Here is a 22,294-nt window from a genome sequence, read left to right as displayed (position 1 = left end):
CTCTCACTTGTATGTCCCTTTCACACTGAGAAATAACCTTGTGCTACCTGTGACTAGAGCTAATGAGAGAAAGTAACGTGGGACTTCATTAAAGTTGCTCTGTCAGAGAAGACACTCTGTAAACAGAAGGCAAGGAGGCACTTTGGGAAAGTGACACCTTTGGGTAACAGGATACCAGAGGAAAAAAAAAGTTATTTCTGAAATTTTCTGAGCTGGGTTGTGCACAGAATTGACTTATAGGTCAAGTATGAAGAGAAGTGACTTCTAGATATTGATGAAGGTCACCAGAGAGTGGAAATCCCTTGTTACTTTTGCAATTTATTAGTGTTGGTGACATCTTGGCCAGACTAGCTTTTAGGAGAGCTGTTGGATTACACAGTGAAAAATTCTTCTACCATTTCCATAACTTGTCTGTGATGGTTCTGTGCAGCCATGATGTTTTATGATCTTCTGCACAATGTTCATGGGATGGCTAAGGTGATCCTAAGCGAAGGTCTCTCTTTCTGCACTCCCTGGTAAGTCAAGATTACCTACTAGCTGCTCACAGTTTGTGACCTGCTTCACTTTCAGTTTGCTCTAGGGCAAGACCTCAGGGAACTTCATGTGTGCCTCTGGGACTCAACAATCCACCTGTCCCACCACCTTCTCCCACCTGCAGCTATTCAGGCAAACCTCTAATAGTAGCTCTATGGACCACTACCTAGATCCAATGACTCGTTTCAGGGTTCTTGCTAGTCAAAAGTTGGTCCTTAGAATTTGTCTAACTGCTAGTTTCAGAAAACTGGCCTCGATGCAATTTTTTTGGTGTCCCAAGAACACACCCACTTTTCCATAATGTGAGATCCATCTATGCCAAGTAGTCTTCATCTAAGCTATCTAAAAACTGTATCAAAATTGCCTAAAACTTTATGCTAGAGACTAGAATCACAGAATCACAGAATTGTAGGGGTTGGAAGGGACCTCTAGAGATCATCGAGACCAACCCCCCTGCCAAAGCAGGTTCCCTACACCAGGTCGCACAGGTAGGTGTCCAGGCGAGACTTGAATATCTCCAGAGAAGGAGACTCCACAACCTCCCTGGGCAGCCTGTTCCAGTGCTCCGTCACCCTCACCGTGAAGAAGTTCTTACACACATTCATGCGAAACTTCCTATGCTGCAGCTTATGTCCGTTTCCCCTCGTCCTGTCTCCACGTACCACTGAAAAGAGACTGGCCTCACCGCTATGGCCGCCACACCTCAGATATTTATGAACCTGGATCAGGTCCCCTCTCAGTCGTCTTTTCTCAAGGCTAAACAGACCCAGTTCACTTAGCCTTTCTTCATAGGGGAGATGCTCCAGGCCCTTCACCATCTTTGTGGCCCTCCGCTGGACTCTTTCCAAGAGATCCCTGTCTTTTTTGTACTGGGGAGCCCAGAACTGGACACAGTACTCCAGATGAGGCCTTACCAGGGCAGAGTAGAGGGGGAGGATCACTTCCCTCGACCTGCTGGACACGCTCTTCTTAATGCACCCCAGAATGCCATTGGCCTTTTTGGCCACGAGGGCACACTGCTGGCTCATGGCCAACCTGTCGTCCACCAGGACGCCCAGGTCCCTCTCTGCAGAGCTCCTCTCCAGCAGCTCATCCCCCAGCCTGTATTGGTGAATGCAATTATTCCTCCCTAGGTGTAAGACCCTACACTTGCTTTTGTTGAACCTCATCTGGTTTCTTACTGCCCAGCTCTCCAGCCTGTCCAGGTCTCGCTGAATGGCAGCACAGCCTTCAAGCATGTCAGCCAATCCTCCCAACTTCGTATCATCAGCAAACTTGCTGAGGGTTGCCACTATACCCTCATCAAGGTCATTGATGAAGATGTTGAACAAGACCGGACCCAGCACAGACCCCTGGGGGACACCACTGGTTACAGGTCTCCAGCCAGACTCTGCACCAACTAGACCACTAGTCTGCAACCACTAGAAGATCCTTCTTGTTAGTAAGAAAAGAAGCATCTACAGTGGCAATTAATCTCACCTAAAAATGGATAAGGTGGTGAGATAAAATACCCTTGAAGGTAACGGTTTTTCTACAGTGAGCATAAAAAGAGCTGCAAATGACTAAAGTAGATAAAAGTACTGCTTTTGAGATGTCTAAATTTAGATTTAGATTACCATCAGCCTTCATAAGTGTTGGACAGTCATCTAGAAGCCAATGATTACCAGCGAAAAGCAAGATAAACAGATGAGATCATACTTTTGTCAGTTAAAGACTCAGAGGAGTAACATTTCAGTTGCCTTAGGCTGAGGAGGTTATTTATAAACCTATTATAAAATCACAATTTATAACAACCCCCTACACAAAAATAAGAGGAAAGAACAAATTAGAACATGGCATAAAAGGGAAAGATGAAGAAAGGTTCAAGCTGTGGTCTGTGTGCACATTTTTAAGAGTTGCAAATAGAAGGCTGTCTCTGGTGTTGCCACACATTCTTGAGGTTTTTATACAGTGGATGAAGGGGAAAAGGCAATGTCCCCTTTTGCTTCTTGAAAGGACTACAGTAACATATGCTGAATTTATTAAATATACATAGAAACTCTCAGATGGTCAACATTCCTCATGTGGAAACACCACTTGCCTGCAGAGCCCTGTAGAGAAGGACTTGAGGGTCCTGGTAGATGAAAAACTGAACTCGAGCCAGCAGTGTGCTCTTGCAGCTCGGAAAGCAAATGGTATCCTGGGCTCCATCAGAAGGGTGGCCAGCAGGGACAGGGAGGTGACTGTCCCTCTCTACTCTGCCCTTGTGAGGCCCCATCTAGAGGACTGTGTCCAGGTCTGGGTCTCCCTGTACAGGAAAAACGCAGAGCTGTTGGAGGGGGTCCAGAGGAGGGCCACTAAGATGATCAGAGGGCTGGAGCACCTTCCCTAAGAAGACAGGCTGAAGAAGCTGGGCTAGTTCAGCCTGGAAAAGAGAAGTCTGTGAAGAGATTTCATTGCAACCTTCCAGTATTTAAAAGGGGATTATAAAAAGGAGAGGAATCAACTTTTTACTCAGGTAGATAGTGATAGAACAAGGGGGAAAGGTTTTAAGCTCAAGGAGGGAAGGTTTAGATTGGGCATCAGGGGGAAGCTCTTCACAGAGAGAGTGGTGAGGTGCTGGAACAGGCTGCCCAGAGAGGCTGTGGATGCTCCATTCTTGGAGGTGTTCAAGACTAGGTTGGATGGGGCCCTGGGCAACCTGATCTAGTACTAGATCTGGAGGTTGGTGGCCCTGCCTGTGGCAGGGGGGTTGGAAATTGATGATCCTTGGTGTCCCTTCCAACAAAAGCCATTCTATGATTCAATCTATAACACTACCAAAAGAAAGAAGATATCACCTGGCAGCAGTTGTGAAACTGCCATTTCAAGAGAGATCAATATATCTGAATGATCACACCGTTCACTTCAGAAAGCAACATGAAACATAAGAAAATGAACTGCATCAGGATGACCTCAATGGGATGAAGAGAAAGAGAACTATGCATTCATTTCTTGGAAAGGTAGATTTTTTAAATGCAAATACTTTATTTCTCTGAGATAAAGTATTAAAGTAGTCATGTTGTCACAATTAAGAATTATCTTCCACAGTACAAAGCTGATATGTTGCATATTTCAGTCATCGTTCCTTTTTTTTTATCATTTTGGAGTGTACTAACTTACACAATGACATTGTAAAGGGGTCTCAGACTCTGTTGGTTGTTTTTTTGCTCTGCTGAAATGTAGTATCACTGAACTCTTATGCTCTAAGTGCAGAATGCAACAGTGCTCTAAGAGCACAAAAAAAGAAGATACACATAGAGTGTGTGCTTACCCCAGCAACACAAATGGACAACATTTACAGTTGAGCATAGCTCTTACTTCAACATCAAAGCATCAATTTCACCATAGCACTTCTCAGGTACTAATCTTTTACTGTCCATTTCCAGAATTAGTCCATGCTCCAACCAGATGTCACAGGATTAGGCCAGAAGTGTTATTCCCTTCTGTTTGGTGATACGTTAATTCTAGAAAAGCCAGGTTGTAGGCAAAAAAAAAAAAAAATTAGAGAAAATTACAGCCTGTGGGCCTTCTTCAGCTGGTAACCATGTTTTATTTTTTGACTTATTTGCCTGAGTTCTGATGTGGTTGGTGGATGTCCATTTGCCTCTTTCAAATGTGAGCATATTTTACATTGAATTCATTGAATTTTCATTATGAAAGTATCATTTTCAGGCAATGTCAGATTCAGAATTGCTTTTCATTTCTTATGACATGTTTTCCATATCTTAGATTTTATTTAAAATATTTTTGTCTTCAATAAGTGGCAAAGCCTGTAAGTGATAAACACAAAAGTGAGAAACACTAATTGAAATGTAAAGAGAAGGAACAGCATGGCTTCTCCTTGTCCCATCCTCCCTCCTTGGAGTGTATTGACATGGCTGTGTATTAGGATACTCTGACTTCTGCACACATACTGAAGGGGAGGGAAAAACATAAAAATTTTGGGATTTTACTCAAAAACATCTAAAAATTCAAAAGGCTTTTCCATTAGTTCTAGAGGATGGCAAATATACAGAATTTTTTTTTTTTTTAATCTGTTGTTTAGGAATCACTTCCTAATGAAGAAAAGCAGTTAATAAATTGCTCCATATATGTCATATGAATAGCTAAAATCAAAACACTACATACCTACAATTCCCAGTCTAGAATGAAAGGAGACAAAACAAAATAGTCACTTATCTGCTTGAACCAAATTTGATAAGTGAGCAAACAAATAGGTGTTTTTTTCTGTCGTTTCCAGCTCCTGCCTCCTGGAGTTGCAGGCAAATATCAATGCTGTTAAGCCAGCCATGTAAAGGATGTTACTCTAAAAATAACTGAGTCCTTGACAAGTCCTGTTGAAAAATATTTCCAAACAGAATAGTCTTTAACGCCCTGCGAAACCACATGTAAAAAAATGCATAAACAATGGGATTAAATGCAGAATTTAAATAACCAAACCAAACCAAAGCGTCAATGAGAATAGGAGGTGCTGCATAATTCATAAATGGGTCAGTTGCTGTAAAGAAGAAGAATGGGCTCCAGCATATGAGAAATACTCCCATTATTATGCATAATGTCTTTGCAGCTTTTCTTTCTCTGCAGAATGAGATGTGCTTTGTTTCATATCTTTTCTTCCTTTTGCTAACTGCATCAATGGATCTTGCTTGCCTTTTGGCTATAGAGTATATTTTCCTGTAGATGAACAGCATAACTAATCCAGGGATGTAAAAAGACACTATGGAGGTGATGACACCTGAAGTTTCACTAAAGAAGACCAAGCATCCTCCTGCACAATGGATGTGATTATAAATCTCTTTTGCCCCTAGCAAATTTAACTCTAGAAAGATCATCCCAAAAGCAAAAGCAGCAGGGACAGTCCAACTTACCAATATCATGACCAGGATAACAAAAGCATTTATCTTTGATTTGTACCTGAGAGGGTCACACACAGCATAGTAACGATCAATGGATATGAAGGAAAGATGGAAGATGGAAGTCGTGCTCAGCATAATGTCCGTGCTTGTGTGAATCTTGCAGAAGAAGTCCCCAAAATACCAGCAGTGTTCAACAGAGCGCACCATGCTGCAAGGCATGATGAAGAATCCCAGCAAAAAGTCAGCCGTAGCCATGGAAGTTATCAGGAAGTTGGTAGGCGTGTGGAGCTGCTTAAAATGTGATATTGAGATGATAACCAGTAGATTTCCAATCACTGTGGTCAGAATAATGCAAACCATGAAGATATACATAGAAATACGGATACTGTTTGACCAATTGCTCTTCACACAAGAGCCATTTACAGATTCACAGCAGAGCTGCATCCTTACTGAGGGATCAAATCCACGCTGCTATGTGGTACAGACTTGTCCTAGTGCTGAAGTGCACTTACAGCTGTTTCCTCTTTTTGTTGTGAAGGAAGCTGCAAGAAGAAATAAAGAGACAATCATAAACACCTTCAACTAGTTGAATGTATACGAAAATCACATTTCTTACTTTACAAGGGATGATTTTGTAACTGAACTTTTAACAGAATTAGTTTTTTTTCATTAGACTTCCCTCAAAGCATGTATCTCATTTGATAAAATAAACTATACAACTGAGGGTCCCCACACCAGAATAGCACTCCATCCTGTCCTCACAGTGGCAGCTGGACCTGCTGTTCACCTGGCAAAGCCAAAATGTTTCCTTGAGCCCCTGGTTTTCAGACACATGGCACTGCCTGGCCAGATCAAGTCATTCTGTAAAATCTTGCAGGATCGAGCTGTAAGCAGGCATGTAAGAAAAGAAATCTGAGTGGAGAAATGAAGTTTTCTGACCTTGTACTGCTAAAATGTAATTGAATAGCCTGACTAATCTGAAGCATTAGCTTAGCTGCTATTTAAGCAAACATCTTTACTGTCAGGCTCTGGTTTATTTCAGTGGTAGTAGTTTAGAATTATAGAATCATAGAAGCACCAAGGTACGAAAAGACCTCCAAGATCATCCAGTCCATCATCCACTTACCACCAATATTTCCCCACATCTAAACATCTAAAGATTTCTCGAACACATTTAGCATCACTACGCATAATTGCTGTGATAATACTGTGTTAGCGAAGGACAGATACAGGGAATTGTTTTCTGAACATTTATCTGCTTCTTTATTAGCATCTTTGGGGTGCAAATATTGCTGTTCTCTTGTGTGTGTAATAACTCATCTGTTTTGCAAGGCTATTATTTCTGCAAAAGCATTTCATGAAAGTACTTTAGCACTTGGCAAGCAGCGTTCATCGTGGTTTCCTTTAATTAAGAGAAAAATTTTATTATCATGAAAAATAAAGAATATTATCCTATTATGTTCAATAGCACTAGCATTATGATTTTAAGTCTGAAAAGTACAGCAATTCAGACACCACTAAAATGAAAATACGAAGAAGCATACTTTTAAAAACCTGCCCTCCTATCTTTATCTCCTGACACTAAGTAGAAGTCTGCTCCTGTTGCTCATTTGTTCTCTGCTCAGTCAGTGGCACACTTTCCTTTTAAACATGATCTCAAAACACAGGTGAGCCTCTTCATCATCATAACTACTCTGGATAGCATGAATTTAAGATGACTGGCACTCAATCCAGAGCAGCCTCCAGGGTCCCCAGCATATTGCTTGATAACTATTGTGTTATTATGTGCAATGAATGGAGTTCTTGGCCCTCTGTTTCAATGTGAACAGAAGCTTTAACTATTTATTTTGTCATCTAATCGTCTTTGCTTAACCTTATTTATAGATACATTGAATTCATCTGGAATATGTTTACTTGCTTAATTAAGCACTGTGATCATTTTGTGAGCAGCTCAAGATTAACCAGGAGGCAAACAAAAATCATCAAGTAATCTCTCTTCTGTAAGTTCCTAAAATATAGCAAATATCTACAGGTGGTTTAAAGCAGCATGCAACATTACATTGAAAAGGTATACCACACACAGATTGCCATGACGTGCATTTGTCAGCCTAGTTGTGCTTACACTACTGAGCAAACAGGTCTAATCTGACAGCCTAATCACTTTACAGCTATTTGCAAAATACAGCTAGTAAAAAGGTGTCTAAAGTAAACTCCTAATATTGATTGCACTGGAGTCACTGATGAGGGTCATTAATTTCATGCTCCACAAAGGACCACACAATCCTTTGAAACAGGGGTGTTACTGGGCATCAAAAACTGGTAATGTGGGTAGCATTAGCTAAAGCCCACTCATGCTGGGTGTCTCAGGGAGATACACAACAACATAGGTTAAGATGCCAACTTGCTAACTGTACTCCATGAAGTTGTTTAGCTGCTTCATTATGTTATGTCCACAAAAATCTAAACAAACTTCCTTTATTTTCCTTGAGGACTAGGGTGTTATAGTTTAAGGATTTGCTTGCTACAGAAAGAGTTCACTAACTAAGAAAAAATGCACAGTGTGATCTGGAAAAGCAACTCAGATTTCAGGAGCAGCTACCTGGCATCAATCAGCCAAACTCCTCCATCCTCCAGCATCCCAGTGCCATCACAATCAGGGCAGAGGCTGGAAGGCCTATCTATGCTCCGAGCAACTCAACTCTGCTCCTTTTGTTTTTGACTTACTACCTAGACAGAAAAAAGTTTCTCATTTCCATATGGCTCATTTTAAAAACTGGGTCTCTCTAAGGATAGCCATGCTAGGAAAACCAACTGCTTGAGGCTATAATATACCCTCGTGGCTGAAGAGAATTTTTGAAAGTATTCAACTCCACTTGTCATTTATGAAGTTCTCAGGGGAAAAAAACATAAATATTTTTTTCTTATGTTTCCATTTTTATGTTGGAAATATGCACAAATTCCCAGTGAGTCATCAATTCAAAACAAGTATTTCACAAGCTGGGTTAAATGAAAAGATGTACCAACTACTAAACTGAATGCTATTGCTGCAAACTTGATGTAATTCCACTGCGGACAATCTGAAGTTAGACCAGATTTATAGCAAAGGAATTTAAAGAAGAACGGATGAGTTGATTAACCTCTAGATATATTTCCATAGTGTATAACCAAAGCATCATTATTCCTTGCCAATAGCTGTTTATACAGAGAAACATGACATTCGTGCAATTTCCTAAAGTGCAGTTTTTAAGATCAACCCCCAAAACAATATAAATGCAACTCTCTGAGATGCACACAGGAGAAAGAGAATCCAGCAAGACAAAAATCTTTCTGCAACAAAGCAAAACACATTCAACTAAAACAAAGAAACCCTCTGCACAGGGAGGGTTGTAAATACTCCATAGCCCTGCTATTAGCAGACACTGCTCCCACTGACTGCAGCAGCAGGAGGCTCCCCAGAGAGACCTTTAGCTCGGGACTCTCCCCAGAAGGGCCAATGAATTCCCTGAGCCACTGTGTATGAGTGAAGCAGGCCCTCTGTGCCTCTCTGCCATCCCTGAGCACCCAGCAGTCCCACAACAGTGAACTCATGACCATGGCCAATTTGTAGATGGCCTCCAAACACCACCTCCACTGCAAAGGCAAATGGAGGAGGGAGATAGGAAGCACACAGGATCCAGCCAGACCACTCTATGTCATCACAGCCTTGGAACAGCTCCACAGCTTTGCTCTGAATTCACAGCTGTGACTGAAGAGAATTTTGTCCCCTAGCTGTGTTATTTGTTCTGGAGTTGAGAATGAGCAGCTTTTTAAATGATCCTCTGAGCCATCACCAAAATCTGATTGCTGTTGATGCTGTTGCTGTTACAGAATGAACGCAGGATAACTGCTATCCTAAGTGCTCACAGTGGAAAATTCATTTTTGAAACAAATCAAATTCCTAATCTAGCAAGTTAGCAGCTCCCTGTAAATGAGAAAGTGAAATGCAGAGACTGTACCTGCTCAGGAGCTACTTCCTCATGACAAACTGGTGCAGCCTGCAGATACAGCACAATTGTGACTCATCCCATGCAGAGCCCACGGCTTGGCAGCTGTCTGCTTTGGTTTGCCTCTGGATTGCAGCCTGATGGAAAAATCTCATCTAGAGAATGACGTAGATACTTGCTATTCAGAAAAGATAAGCAAGCAATACATCTTGTCTGTCACAAGCCAGTTGCATATGCAAAGATGAACACATCTGAATTAAGTTAAAGTCAGGCTCATGTAAAGATGAATTAAAAAAAAAAAAAAAAAAACATGAAAAAACCGTGTTTATTATGTTCAAAGTCTAGATTAACAGCACTAAGCTGTCACTATGGTAGTCTGATATTTTCCATTTCAGGGCCCTACTTTCAATTTTGCTAAACTTTGTCAAACTTTAGCAATTGCAATTATCTCAGGAAATGTGACCTGTCTATCCCAGACCGGGTATTTTCAAAAAAATTCAGTCTTGATACTTCAACAGTATCAAGACAAGCAAAAAAAGATGCTGTTTCTTCCTGTTTGAAAACTTCTGTTTATCCTGTATTTACAGTGATCTGGTTTCAATATGCTTTGTAGCAGACACTTAATAGATGTTGATTGCCTATTTGTATCTTTTTTGCCATCCCAGAGGAACTATACCTAAGTATGGTCAAATTATAAATCATCAGTGATCAAATCACAACTTGCTCATTTTTAAAGCTCGTTTACAAGCATCTGCATCTTCTAACAGCAAGAGTTTCAGTATTGCTGTGGAGCCCAAGGAAGAGAGTCCAGTAAGAAGTAATTCCAAGAGAGAGGACACATTTTGGGTTAGTTTCCATGTATCAGCTAGTGAGTTGCACCGATGGAAAGTCAGCTCCTGCTCCTCTGAGGTTTCTCTGAGTCCCGAGCAGGACATGCACAGCTCAGATCACAACATCTATGTGCTCGCTTGGGTTAGGAGGTAGGAGAGTGTGGGACTGGCAAAGTGGCAGAGAGAACATGAGGCTGAACAGAGGGGAAAACTCACAGTAAAATTCTGGTCTGAAGGTGGCTGCTACACTGAAAGCCACTAAAAAATAAAATTGCCCATAAAGGCATACACATCAATAAGCAAATCACGTGGAGCTCTGTTCTCACACATAGTCTCTGTTGCCTTTCACAAATGCTGGATTTGACTATGATTGATGCATACTGTTTGCCTAGAAACAATAAGTAAATTTGAACATTTCTAATTGCTCATGTGCAAGCCCAAAAGTCTGCACTGTACTGTAAGCTATTTTTATTGGTGGATGGGAAGCTGGACATGAGCCAGCAAAGTGCCCTTGTAGCCCAGAAAGCCAACCATACCCTGGGCTGTATCAAAAGAAGCATGGCCAGGAGGGTAAGAGAGGTGATCCTGCTCCTCTACTCTGTGCTGTTGAGGCCTCATCTGGAGTACTGCATCCAGATTTGGAGTCCTCCACTCAGGAGAGACACAGACTTGTCGGGGCGCATCCAGAGGAGGGCTGCAAAGATGATCTCAGGGATGGAAACCTCTCCTATGAGGACAGGCTGAGAGAGCTGGGGCTGTTCAATCTGGAGAAGAGAAGGCTCCAGGGAGACCAAATAGTGGCCTCTCAGGATATAAAGGGGAACAGACTCCTTAGCAAGGTCTGCTGTGAAAGGATAAGGGGAAATGGCTTCAAACTAAAGGAAGAGAGATTTATGTTGAAGAAAGTTTCTTACGGTAAGGGTGGTGAGGCAATGGAACAAGTTACCAGAGAGGTGGTGGATGCCTCATCCCTGGAGACATTCAAGGTCAGCATGTAGGGGCTCTGAGCACCCTGGTCTAGCTGTAGATGTCTCTGTTCATTGCAGGGGTGTTGGACCAGATGATCTTTAAAGGTCGCTTCCAACTAAAATTATTCTATTATTCTGCTTCAACAGTTGCTTGCTGCTGCAGGAAGTAGCTGCACTGTGCATGAGTAAAGTGACACTGCAGGTGCAGCAGTCCAGCCTGTACAGAAACTACCAGCCAAAGCCTGCACCCTTTCATGTACACCATTTGCTGCCTCATCTCAGGAAGACACACCTAGAAAGTGTGACTTTTCACCAGAAGAGCTTTATTAATCTCCTCAGCAGCTGCATTTAAATATGCTTTTTGAATGTTCAAATGGGAGATAAGGGCCCAGTGGATTCAGTTTGAACGTATTATCTGTTAGCAAGTTCCTGCTTACTAGTCATTTGCACAATACCAGTGAGACTGGATGTTAGGAAAAGGAGTTTTAGCTACTTAGACATGTCTCTTGTAGGTGATGGCTGGTGAAAAGAAAACAATGTCTCTTTTTTTCTTTTTCTTCCTTTCTTTAGTATTTTCCCTCCCTCCCTCCCTTCCTCTTTTCCTTCCTTCCCTCCCTCCATCCTTTCCCTCCCTCCCCTCCTTTCTGTCCCCCCTTCCTTCCTTCCCTCCCTCCTTCCTTCCCTCCCTCCCCCCCTCTCCCTTCCCTCTGTTCCCTCCCTCCCTCCTTCTTCCCCTCCCTCTCTTCCTCCTTCCCTTCCTCCCTCCCTCCCTCCTTTCTCTCCCTCCCTCCCTCCCTTCCTCTCTTCCTCCCTTTCCTGTAGGCCATTTTGTTCTGAACTGCAGTCTTTACTGTTTCTCATTTCTGAATCTTGTAAGCCTTGCTGTCCTGAGTGTCTACATGAACTAATGCCCAAATTGGAGCTTTGTGAAGGTCTCTTTTCTCCTGTCCATTCTTTCTATCGTTCTCTATCCATGTGATACCTCTATTGCCATATATTTTTAGGTAGGTTATTCCATACCAGTTTTTCTGAAGCTTTCACTAAACATCTTTTTCATTTTCTGAGTGCATGAGAGGAGCTGATTTTTATAAGTAGCCAGCAATTACAGCTGCAGCCAGTAATAATGATGCTTTGAATATATAAAGTATTTTTGTAATACGAAATATTCTGGCATCTTAAGTTAACCATCTTAATTAGTGTCTACAGTAAACATCAGTTTATTTGCGCTTCATCTTCTCTTCTACGTGAGAGGATAGACTTTACTCCTTTGTTTATGGAAGTGCTACTATGGCAAATGTTCATAAGATATCAAGATACCATCTAATGCTAAGCATTAGAAAATCAAGTAGAGTTATGGTTTGCAGCCTTAGTGAAAGAAGAGCAGTGATGTATAAGAAAATACTCAGCAGAAAACAACTGGCACTGTAAAAATCCCTTGATAAAACCCAAGTGTAATTACAACAGTAAGTGTTGTAGGAAACCCAGTTGAGAGAGTTTGCATGTCTACTTTTCATTTAGTCTAATGCTGAACTTGGAAGAATCTCTTCAAGCAGAGGCTAATGTTAATGTGAATAAAGAATTTAAAATGTCTAGTCTAGTAACATCAAAGAAAAGCTCAGGAAGTCTTCAGCAAAATGAATTTTTAAGCCTGTTGCTTACCAATATGAATGATCAGACTTAAGCTTTTTGTTTGTTTTAAAACTCTAGCTCTAATAAATAAAGCCATCTGATACTCTCGAGGTACAGCTAAATGACATCTGTTATGAAAGGCACCACACATGTCCTTTCACCTACAGGTGCCAAAGCTTTCTATCTTTCAGGCTAGCTACCAGGAAGTACATCATCATCCATTAACGGCTATACTTCAACAGATTGCTATTCCATTTTATATCAGTGTAAACATGTTTGATTTCTGCTCGGACACACATAATTATTTTTACAAACAGTAAGTTTCAATGAATGAATTATAAAGAGCTTTCACAAATTAAAATCACAGAATATTCTGAGTAGGAAGAAACACACAATGATCATTGAGCCCAACCCCTGGTTCTGGATATAACCACCCAAAATTCAAACCTTATGTCTGAGAGAGGTGCCCAAATGCTTCTTGAACTATATGGAGCTTTATGAACCATTATTTATAAGAACTGCCCTGGTTAGAAACCAGAACCTCCAACCGTGGCCAGACCCAGTCAGGTGATGTGAGGGTTACCTTGAAGCATGAACTGAAAAGAAAAGAGAGCTCAACTATCTGAAATCAAAATTAAATGCAGGAAGTCTGACTCTGCAGGTACATGATCAGCAGATGTAAACTGATGTACCAACATTGATTTTAGTAGTAATATAGTAACTTCACTGTCCCCATTTGTCCTTACCAGATCTCATTGAAAAGTGCAGTAGTTTAAGATATTTGGCTCTTGGTACAGACAAACCGAAAGTAGGAGAGACAGGTGTTAGATAACAACAATTAGATAAAGCAGAACTAAATGCTATGGGGAGAACTTAGGACGGTCTCCAACAAGGACTGGGGAGTATATTCTAAAAAACATCTAAAATAGCAAGGATGTAGGCCTAAAGTTCATACTATTATTTTTGCTCAACAAATAATGCTTGCTGAAATAACAGCAGGCACTTTACTTTCCATAGGTCTAGACAAACCTGCTGTGAGAAAGATAAGCCTGGTAATAAGCAGTTCTGTTCAATCAAAACATCTTGTCTGTATTCATCTCTAGCTTTAGAAAGATTTTTATAAATTCCGTGTCCATTTGGAGTGCACAAAATACTCAGGATTTAAAGAACCAGAAACCAGTAAAGTGACTTCTCTTCTCAGAACGACATTGTGTGTGGGGGGGGAAGGATGGGACAAGAATTAAAAAGTAATCCTATTGATGCCAACCACTGAAAAAAAAGGCTTTAATCAAGAGATTTGACTGTGGCAAGAAAAAGAAAATTCAAATTACATTCATATGCTGCTCTTGGCTGCTCTTTTCACTATATGGGTCTGACAATTGACTCCAGTGAAAACCAACAGACCTATGTGGTCAACAGAACGACACCACAAACCTTCAAAACCAGCACATTTGTATTTGTTTGCCCTTCCAAAACTGCTGCTCAATACAGGTAAGAGGCCCCTGGAGTGTACTAGACTGGCATGGGGAGCAGAGATGAACTCCCACTCATCAGCATGGCCTTCTGTGTCTTGAAATTCAGGACTCCATACCTGTTACACAACCAATTGACATGTAGGATTAGTACTGCCACTGGGAAGTCATACTCTCTCTTGACCAAGATTTGTTTGATGGGTGTTCTGGGTTACAACCACAGGCCAGGCAAGAAAAGGGTGAGGTGCTGGAGAAGCTACTGGGAAGCACAACCTTGAGGCCCTGCATGTTTGAATAACTGCTCCCAAGTTGCATGGTCGCTCCTCTGCTTATAGGCTCAGCTGTTTTCTTTCCAGGATGAAACAAAGCCTCAAAGAATTCTCCAAAGCTGGGTACTGAGAAGAAACAGTACAAGGAAAACAAGAACTCATACGGTTACAAAAAATTTTGGATAATGAATGTTGGTGAGCTTGAGGTGGGAAGCCACAGAGTATTTATGTGCCATATTTAGGGCAAATGGATGCTAAACATGGTATGGTACATGCCGCATGCCAGGAATGTGAAGAACAGTACATGCAAAAGACTGTGGGATTAACATTAAAGCAGGGATCACACTAAAGCATATGTGGTCGAACAAGGCCTGTTTGCTGCAAAACGTGGTAGATACATGCCAGCCCAGGGCTACCAAGTTTCATGTGCCATCACTAGAAGTTCCAGATAATGCCCATTTCTTACACTATGTATGGTTAAAACTGTCTCAGATATTAAAACATTGCCTATTTCCTACATTTTCACAGTTTTGAAGAAATTTTCCAAATATCCAGGGGAATATTTTGATGTACTACATTTATAAGGTAAGTCTGATCTGAAATGCATTGGACCTAGCATGTGTATGCCATACATGCAAAGCAGTGCAGGACTGTAGAACTGAAGGTTCTTTATGGAGCAGACTCACTGTCTGTGTGGATCATGAAAAACTGCATGGAGATTGCACCTAAAACCATTTCAAATCTGTTTTTTGTTTCATTATATAGTAGCTTGGTCAGAATGTGGCCAAGTCCCACTGAGTATTAGGAAGGCCTTGGTGAATGGCACGTAAGGCTGAGGGACACAGACAATTAGTGCTCCTCCAGTCTGAAAAACAGGAAGAGGCAGAAGGGACAGAGAAACTTCTTTGGGGAAGATTTGTTCAGAAGAAAAGTGGCCAACTTCACATTCCACACATCTCAGCATCAGTCTTATGACTAAGATTATTCTGGCAACCTATGTTATATTTTTGAAAAATATAATAATTTCTAATCAGATTTCATATGACAGAGTATAACAAATGCACTGGCTCAAGCACTAGTACAGTGGTGTACTGTTGATCTAGATCCACAACAGAGTGACCACTGATCTTCTAAATAAACTCATCTGCCCCGGCTACTAAGCAGAAGAAAAAGGCATGAATGATACAGGATAACTGCTACAAATCATGAGAAGCTTATGGATCACTGTGGGAAATCCTCATCCTGTCAATGCTGAGTGATTAACATTTATGGAGTTACATTACAGGAAGCTTCGCAGGGGATGAGGCAGGTCCTTTTCATAATGCCTCCCAAAAAGCGTCACTGTTAAGACTGGTTTTGATGTGCCATTCTTACTTTGCAGACGTCCATCAGACAGTACCTAGTTGAATAGAGAAACGAAGATACTAATATCCAATAGCAGAGTAGCACTACTGCATGGTACAGAGAAGATAGGTCTCTGAAGTCAAATAACTTGATGCGGTATTTTTTAAAGACAATCATGAGAATTAAAAGAATGTGAATCCTCTATCTTGCCCATGGAAATACTCTTGCACTTCAGGCACTGGAATAGAGCTCAGACAATCAAAATCTCAGGCTGCAATTGCCCACCCACATTTCCAGAAAGTCTTTAGAACTCCCTCCAGCTCCATTTTTGTAAGAAAGATCATTTCTCTATCTCTTAAGAAAGTGAGAGGGGCAGTAACTGTTTTGCTATGTTCTCATTAGTTACACATACATAGTGACACATGTTATATACCTGACTGGGGCAGCAATTTTTTTGTTTGCTTGTTTTAAATTGTAGCCCACTAAATCATTTTCAGATGAAAGTAAAGAGAAGTGAAGTCTAATGGCCATATGTTGCTTTTCTTAGTTTCTTTTGACCTTTCTACAGGTCAAATTCTTATAACTGTTCTATGCTGACTATGAATATCTACAAACAGCTCCAGAGTGTGCCATTACCTCAAATTCCCCAGGGGCCAGCTGCACACCGCTGTACAAGACTTCTGGAAAGACGTAGTTAGTGTCAAACGTGCCACTGAGGGAGAACTTGGCAAACTTGGTCTGTGCAGTCTCTGCTGGCTGCCCACACGTGCTCAGGTCTGTGCTCTTACACTTGAGCAGCGTGCATATCTGTGGGGAAGAGGACACAGAAAAGTAAAATACAGTAAGCTTTCATACTCAAGAGCTGTGTTTAATAGCAAGAAAACTTCTTGTGATGCAGAAACAAATGAATGTTTCGGAATGATTCATTAATTTTGGCATATAGCTACACTAATCCCTACTGAACAAATTACCTGCCAATGGTATTTTATGACAGAGCCATGAAGCCCGTCAAATGCGCCCAGTACATAAACTTCATCTTTACTTTTATTTGACATCTGGTAGGTCAAATGACAGCAGAGGTCTTTTTGACAGACCGTATGATTTCCAGCTTTGTGCTTGAGTTCACTGAAAGTGAATATATCCCGCCGGACAGCGCCTGGAAAAGTCTTATTTTCTCTTGAGTAGTTTTTGACACTTGTAGCATATGAGCTCCAGTTGACTGCAGCAGGGTAGTTAGGAGAAAGACGGGGTCGTGCGCTCAGCTCGGCTACCAGGAGACGTCCCTCCTTTGTCTTGCTGTTATAGTAGTACATGGCCGGCCCGTGGGGCGTGAACAGCCCGCTGCCTGCAAACAACATGCATGGAACCCAGTGTCACCATTACCTGATGGGCGAGCCACCAAGGGTGCCTCATGGGCGTGCTGTGTGTAAACATGAAGCAGTCTTCAGTCAATACATTAACCAGAATTGTGGAAGAATTTTAAAGGAGAGAGCCGCTAAACTACACTTCGCAGTGTAAAAAAGTGACCTAAAATTCAGAGTTTTTTTGTGCTTCACTGGATCTTGAATATGAGCCTCCAAAGGCAATTTCACACAAGCTCATCTTTTTTAAAAAAAAACAAAAAACTTTATATTAATTTTTATATAAATTAGTGCTCTGCAAGAAACGTATTTGCCAAAGAAGGTGCCCCTGGGCATAATTACTTTTCAAAGAAGGAAACGTAAAGCTGTGGACAAAACTCAGTGCACTTAGGACAGACAAAAATGTTCCTTTGTGGCTTTCATTTCTGCTTTGGGAAATAGTTACAGATAACAAGTATGGCAGTGTTTTCTCAGTTTACTGAAAAAAAATTGCAGTAGCTATCTGTTCAGATCAAGCCAAAACATACAATTTCTAATTCTTGAGCAGGAACAAAAACCTGAATGTTTTATTCAACACAAAACAGAAATCCTACTTTTTTGTTTTTAGCTCTGTTTAAAATACTTTTTTCTCCATTTGATTCTTGAGTAAGTTTTAAACAAAAAAATTCTGCTTCTAAGAAAGAGGGTGAATATTTAGCTGAATGTTTGTGCCATTTCTAAAGGAAAAATGTCACTTCTGAAATATCAAAATTTCATTTTGTGGACTTTGTGATTTTAGCTCTCCCTGAACTTACAACATTGTATTGCCTGAACCAGTTTACTCCATCCAATACAACACAAAGAATATTTTTACTCTTCTAGACATACTAGTTTCCAGAGATTTCATGATTTTTAAATTTTTCCCAGTTCTGAATCCTGTAATACGAAGACAATTCCTCCTTACAAAAAGCAACTCACCTGTCATAGACATGATGGTATTGTGAGTATTTGCTGACAGTAAATTGACTCCCATGCCCATAGCCCATGCAGAGTGAAACTCCACAGCAGTCAGAAAGGGCAAGACATTCATCCAGGCTGTTGGGAAAAGCACTGTGTCTACCTGTAGCTCGCTCACCAGCACTACGGCAGGCTCCCGGAAAAGGATGTCAAAGCAAGTGAAAATGCCAAACTTTCCAAAGGGAGTCTCAAAGGTGATGAATTCTGGCTCTTTTGGATAATTAAACTGAGTTTCTTGTCTAAACAGGTTGTACTGCAGGCAAAGAAAAAGACACATTAGGAAATAAAAATAAGGCAAGATTACAAAATGCCACTTTAGTGTCTGAGATTAAAGCAAAACTGAGAGTTGAGATTCTTTCAGGTCAAAGTGGGCATCTGTCTCTCAAAATTCCTTTCACAGTCATTAGAGATCTCCTGAAAAGGCTCAGTGAAGATAGGGAGCAAAAATAAGTAAAATCCTCATCCCAGAGGTCTACTGAGCAGGGATGGACATGTTCCTGCTGCCTACTGGCAGCAGTGTCAAGCCAGGGCTTTCTGCTACAGTCTGCCAAGACATCACTTGGGAGAAGTCTAGCCTGGTCAAAACTACACCAAAGACTATCTAACATTTACTGAATACATCACTGCTTCATTCTAGTTTGCTAGCCTGGAGGTGTTTGATAGTCAGCATGCCCTCTGCAGCCACAGTGCTCGCGGGAATAGCTCTTAAATATTGCCAAGTGCTTGTCTGCTTTTTCCTCTAACTGCAAGAGCCCTGCATTGGATTGTCCTGGGCTGTCCTGTCATTCTAGAATAATCTAAAATTATTCTATAAACCTCTGAAATTGTGTCCTAGAGATAAAAAATATTTTGACAGTTAGTTACAGTGTGATGACAAAGCTCTTCTTTACCTTGTGGTAACGAGCCACCAGTTTCCCTTCTGTGTCAAAGACAACGTCAGTGTTGTACTGGTAGCGACCGTCACTCGGGCACTTGGGATCACTGGAATTACATGGCTTCTTGTCCCCAATATTTGCAACTACATAGATGGAGTTGTTCTTGGCCATGCAGCTGAGTCGTTCCTGCACTGGTGCTCGACCAAATCTAATAATTTTTGATAAAAAGGAAAAAAATATATAGAATAGAGAACGGCTTGGGTTGGAAGGGACCATAAAGATACCTAGCTATGAACATACAAAGCTATGGACAATTTTAGAAACCAAGGGAGAGAATAAATCAATATACAGATTTAAAGTTAAAACAAACATCAATTTTTAGGGAAATCTAATTCTCAACTTCAAAAGACTTTTTTTAAGACTCTTCACTCTGTTTAAGGCTGTAAGTCATTGGTAAAGAGTGGTCACAACTTTTACAGACCTGAGGACTCTTGAAATCTCCCTTAATAAAACCCAGAACAGAAGAACACAAAAGCTTGGCTTAGAGATGACCCTGGTCCCTTCTGTATCCCCTCCCACTCCACCTTTGTAAGACAGACATTCACAGTAGCCCAGTGTGCCACAGCAGACTGTGCAAGCAGTTAGATCTCTAACAGACCGTTATTTCAGATCCAGAGAAATATTTTGTGCAATTTGATTTAGAAATCACCCCAGACATGTGAGCTAAGTTCTGAATCATCTTGTTTCATCTGCGCTGAAGCCATGATAATTTACTAGCTTACAGTAACAGAAGTAACAGAAGATTTTCTCACGTAGTCTGAAATGATAAGCTTTTTACATGTTCTCAAAATAATGATGTTGCCAAAATTTCCTCATTTTCCTCCTTTTTTAATTTTCAAAATTAAGGCAGACTCAAAAGCTTTTTACCTTGCATATTCCAATTACCGTTTACGTAAGGGTTCTTTCTGATGCATTACACTTATACAGTACCTTGATTTTTGAGAGATTTTAAAAATCAGCAGTTCTCAGGCATTTATTAGGAGCAACTCATGACTCCACGAGGCACCAGTTTGAAACCACACAAACACCACAAAAAGAATCACCTTGTGGGATCAGTGCAGGGAATCCAGTTCACTTCTGGATCAGGAATATCCTCCAGGTAGGGGTAAATGGTTTCCCTCGTGAAAACCCAGCCATAAATGCCATCCTCGGGAGTCACAATGATGTGGGCACCCTGGCAGAACAGGCTCCATTAAGAAAGCACCCCCAGGATGGTCAATGGAAACAGAAAACACCAATTAACAACACTCTCAATCCATTTCATACCTGCTTGGCTGCTTCCTTGACAGCTCCTTCCAGAACATCCATGTTTCTGTTCATCAGGGCCAAAGCATCATCAGGAGAAACCTTGTGAATGGTGCGTGGCAGGATGACAGCGTGCTCATACACGGCTGCAATGAAGGTGTCCAAGGCCAGGGCCTGCAGGACTGCCAGGGCAAGCACTGCAGCACGCACCAGGGTCTGGGAAGGGGCCATGGCTGCTGTCTTGTTGCTACTGGTGCAGGCATGGGAATATAAAGCAGATAGAAAGAGGAGGAGTAAAGATTGTAACAAGCCTGTTTTGGAAGTAAGCTCCTATTGCATAAGATGGGGAAGTACAATCTGTACACACTGCAATACAAACTAACCCTTAAATTGTTCTGACCTTTCTGCCTAGAGCTAAAATATTCACTTGTTTTGTGAAAATAAATTAACATAACATTTTTTATTTTTGCTATTTTATTAAAAGCATGTTTTTGCACAATGAGCAATTTCAAATTGATCATACAGAACAATTTTTATTCCTCACAACGAGCAATGTTTTGCAGAATATTTTGGAAAGGCACATTTCTACTATAGTTCCAAATGCTTCAAAAAAATTCTCATGTTCCAACTTGAGGTATGTCTCTGAGGAAAGAACGTAATCTTGCTATTCATACTGACTACTCAGCAAAACATCAAGGAATAGACTCGTCACACTGACAGTATCTTCACTGTGCAGTTCCACTCAGAACTCTTATTTTTGTCCAGCAACAAGGTCTTATCAGGAGAAGCAGGCATTTCTCTGCCCTGTGACATGCGCACATTGTGCTTGTAGGCAGCTGTGATATAGCTGTCCAGGGCCCAGGCAGTAGGAGCAGACAGCACCAAAACCACAGCAGAGATGTGAGCCCTGAAAAGCCTCATACCTGAAGACTGAAGTCACCCAAGAGGATAGGCGCAAGAACAGTAAGGAAGGTCTTGCAGAAACCTGTGAATTCCCTGAGTTCTAGGAAGCCGACACCGTTTCCTGAAACTCTCCGAACATCAAAGGCTAGAGAGCTGTGAGCATTGAGCAATTCTGTCCGCTGTGCTGCAGCTGAAGAAACACATCGCCTGCCAGACTAATGAACTATTCAGGCATAGCATTCAAAGCAAACCCAGATTTCAGGAGTCCGGGAAATGACAGCAGAGACCGGAACTGACACATTCCTGGAGAACTGCTGGGTGCAGGCAAAGCTGCAGGCCGTCAGTGCTGCCATCTGGGCACAGCCCAGCTACTCCCGGCTCATGTCCCACCTTGCAGCATGGATGCCAGCCTGGGCAGGCCTGCACACTGCTCACCATCTGAGCTCTGAGGATCTCTCTTCCCTAGAAAAGAGATCTCTGCTAGAGAAGAGTCATGCCTGGGAGCTGTAACTTCTACATTTTGCCTGTTGCACTCTGCTATGGTGAGATCTACAGACCATTCCGTTGGAAGTCTTGAAGATTAAGTTACATATGCACATAAGTCCCTTCTATCTGGTTGCTGTGGTTTCTTACCTTCTTCATTTCCGAATTAGCTGTCAGGTATAGAAATACGATTTTTTTGCTACACTGACCTGGAAGAACAGTTTATTGCAGACATCTTTATGCATAGTGAGTTGGTATGCATACGAATGGGTACATTTGCAGAGGATTTCATTCTGTATGCCTGCCTCACTTCACACAGCAACATATTTCATGATTATAATTGCTATGCAATCTTTGTAACAAAAAGAATTTAATGGTTTATTCCAGTCTTCTGTGAGAAAGTATTTGACTTAGAAATATATTTATCCAGACAGCAAGAGCCTAGAATCAAATCCAGAATTCAAG

General features: G+C 41.3%; 2 protein-coding genes across 2 annotated transcripts; both read right to left on the bottom strand.

Moving 5' to 3' along the window:
- Nucleotides 1–3,459: 3,459 nt before the first annotated feature.
- On the bottom strand, nucleotides 3,460–11,773 carry TAAR1 (trace amine associated receptor 1). Its single transcript, XM_019613007.2, has 2 exons — nucleotides 9,407–11,773; nucleotides 3,460–5,953 (listed from the first exon to the last, which is right to left on the bottom strand). The coding sequence occupies exon 2, from the start codon at nucleotides 5,853–5,855 to the stop codon at nucleotides 4,857–4,859; it is 999 nt and encodes a 332-aa protein (XP_019468552.1). The 5' UTR covers nucleotides 5,856–5,953; nucleotides 9,407–11,773; the 3' UTR covers nucleotides 3,460–4,856.
- A 2,304-nt stretch (nucleotides 11,774–14,077) lies between these two features.
- Nucleotides 14,078–20,769, bottom strand: LOC100541961 (pantetheinase-like). The gene is made up of 7 exons (XM_003204200.5): nucleotides 20,465–20,769; nucleotides 20,242–20,372; nucleotides 19,154–19,346; nucleotides 18,225–18,516; nucleotides 16,878–17,251; nucleotides 16,543–16,713; nucleotides 14,078–15,961 (listed from the first exon to the last, which is right to left on the bottom strand). Exons 1-7 carry the CDS (start codon nucleotides 20,672–20,674, stop codon nucleotides 15,842–15,844), a joined length of 1,491 nt encoding a protein of 496 aa, XP_003204248.1. The 5' UTR covers nucleotides 20,675–20,769; the 3' UTR covers nucleotides 14,078–15,841.
- Nucleotides 20,770–22,294: the final 1,525 nt, after the last annotated feature.

Source organism: Meleagris gallopavo, chromosome 2 (assembly GCF_905368555.1).
Source record: "Meleagris gallopavo chromosome 2, MGAL_WU_HG_1.1, whole genome shotgun sequence".
NCBI classification, from domain to species: domain Eukaryota; kingdom Metazoa; phylum Chordata; class Aves; order Galliformes; family Phasianidae; genus Meleagris; species Meleagris gallopavo.
This window is presented reverse-complemented; position numbering and strand designations above follow the sequence as displayed.

Coding starts and splice junctions, on each gene's coding strand:
- LOC100541961 (XM_003204200.5), bottom strand. CDS start 20,674: ATGGCCCCTTCCCAGACCCTGGTGCGTGCTGCAGTGCTTGCCCTGGCA. Junction 20,373..20,464: donor TCAAGGAAGCAGCCAAGCAG/GTATGAAATGGA, acceptor CTGTTCTGCCAG/GGTGCCCACATCATTGTGAC. Junction 16,714..16,877: donor TCATAAAATACCATTGGCAG/GTAATTTGTTCA, acceptor TCTTCCCCACAG/ATATGCACGCTGCTCAAGTG.
- TAAR1 (XM_019613007.2), bottom strand. CDS start 5,855: ATGCAGCTCTGCTGTGAATCTGTAAATGGCTCTTGTGTGAAGAGCAAT.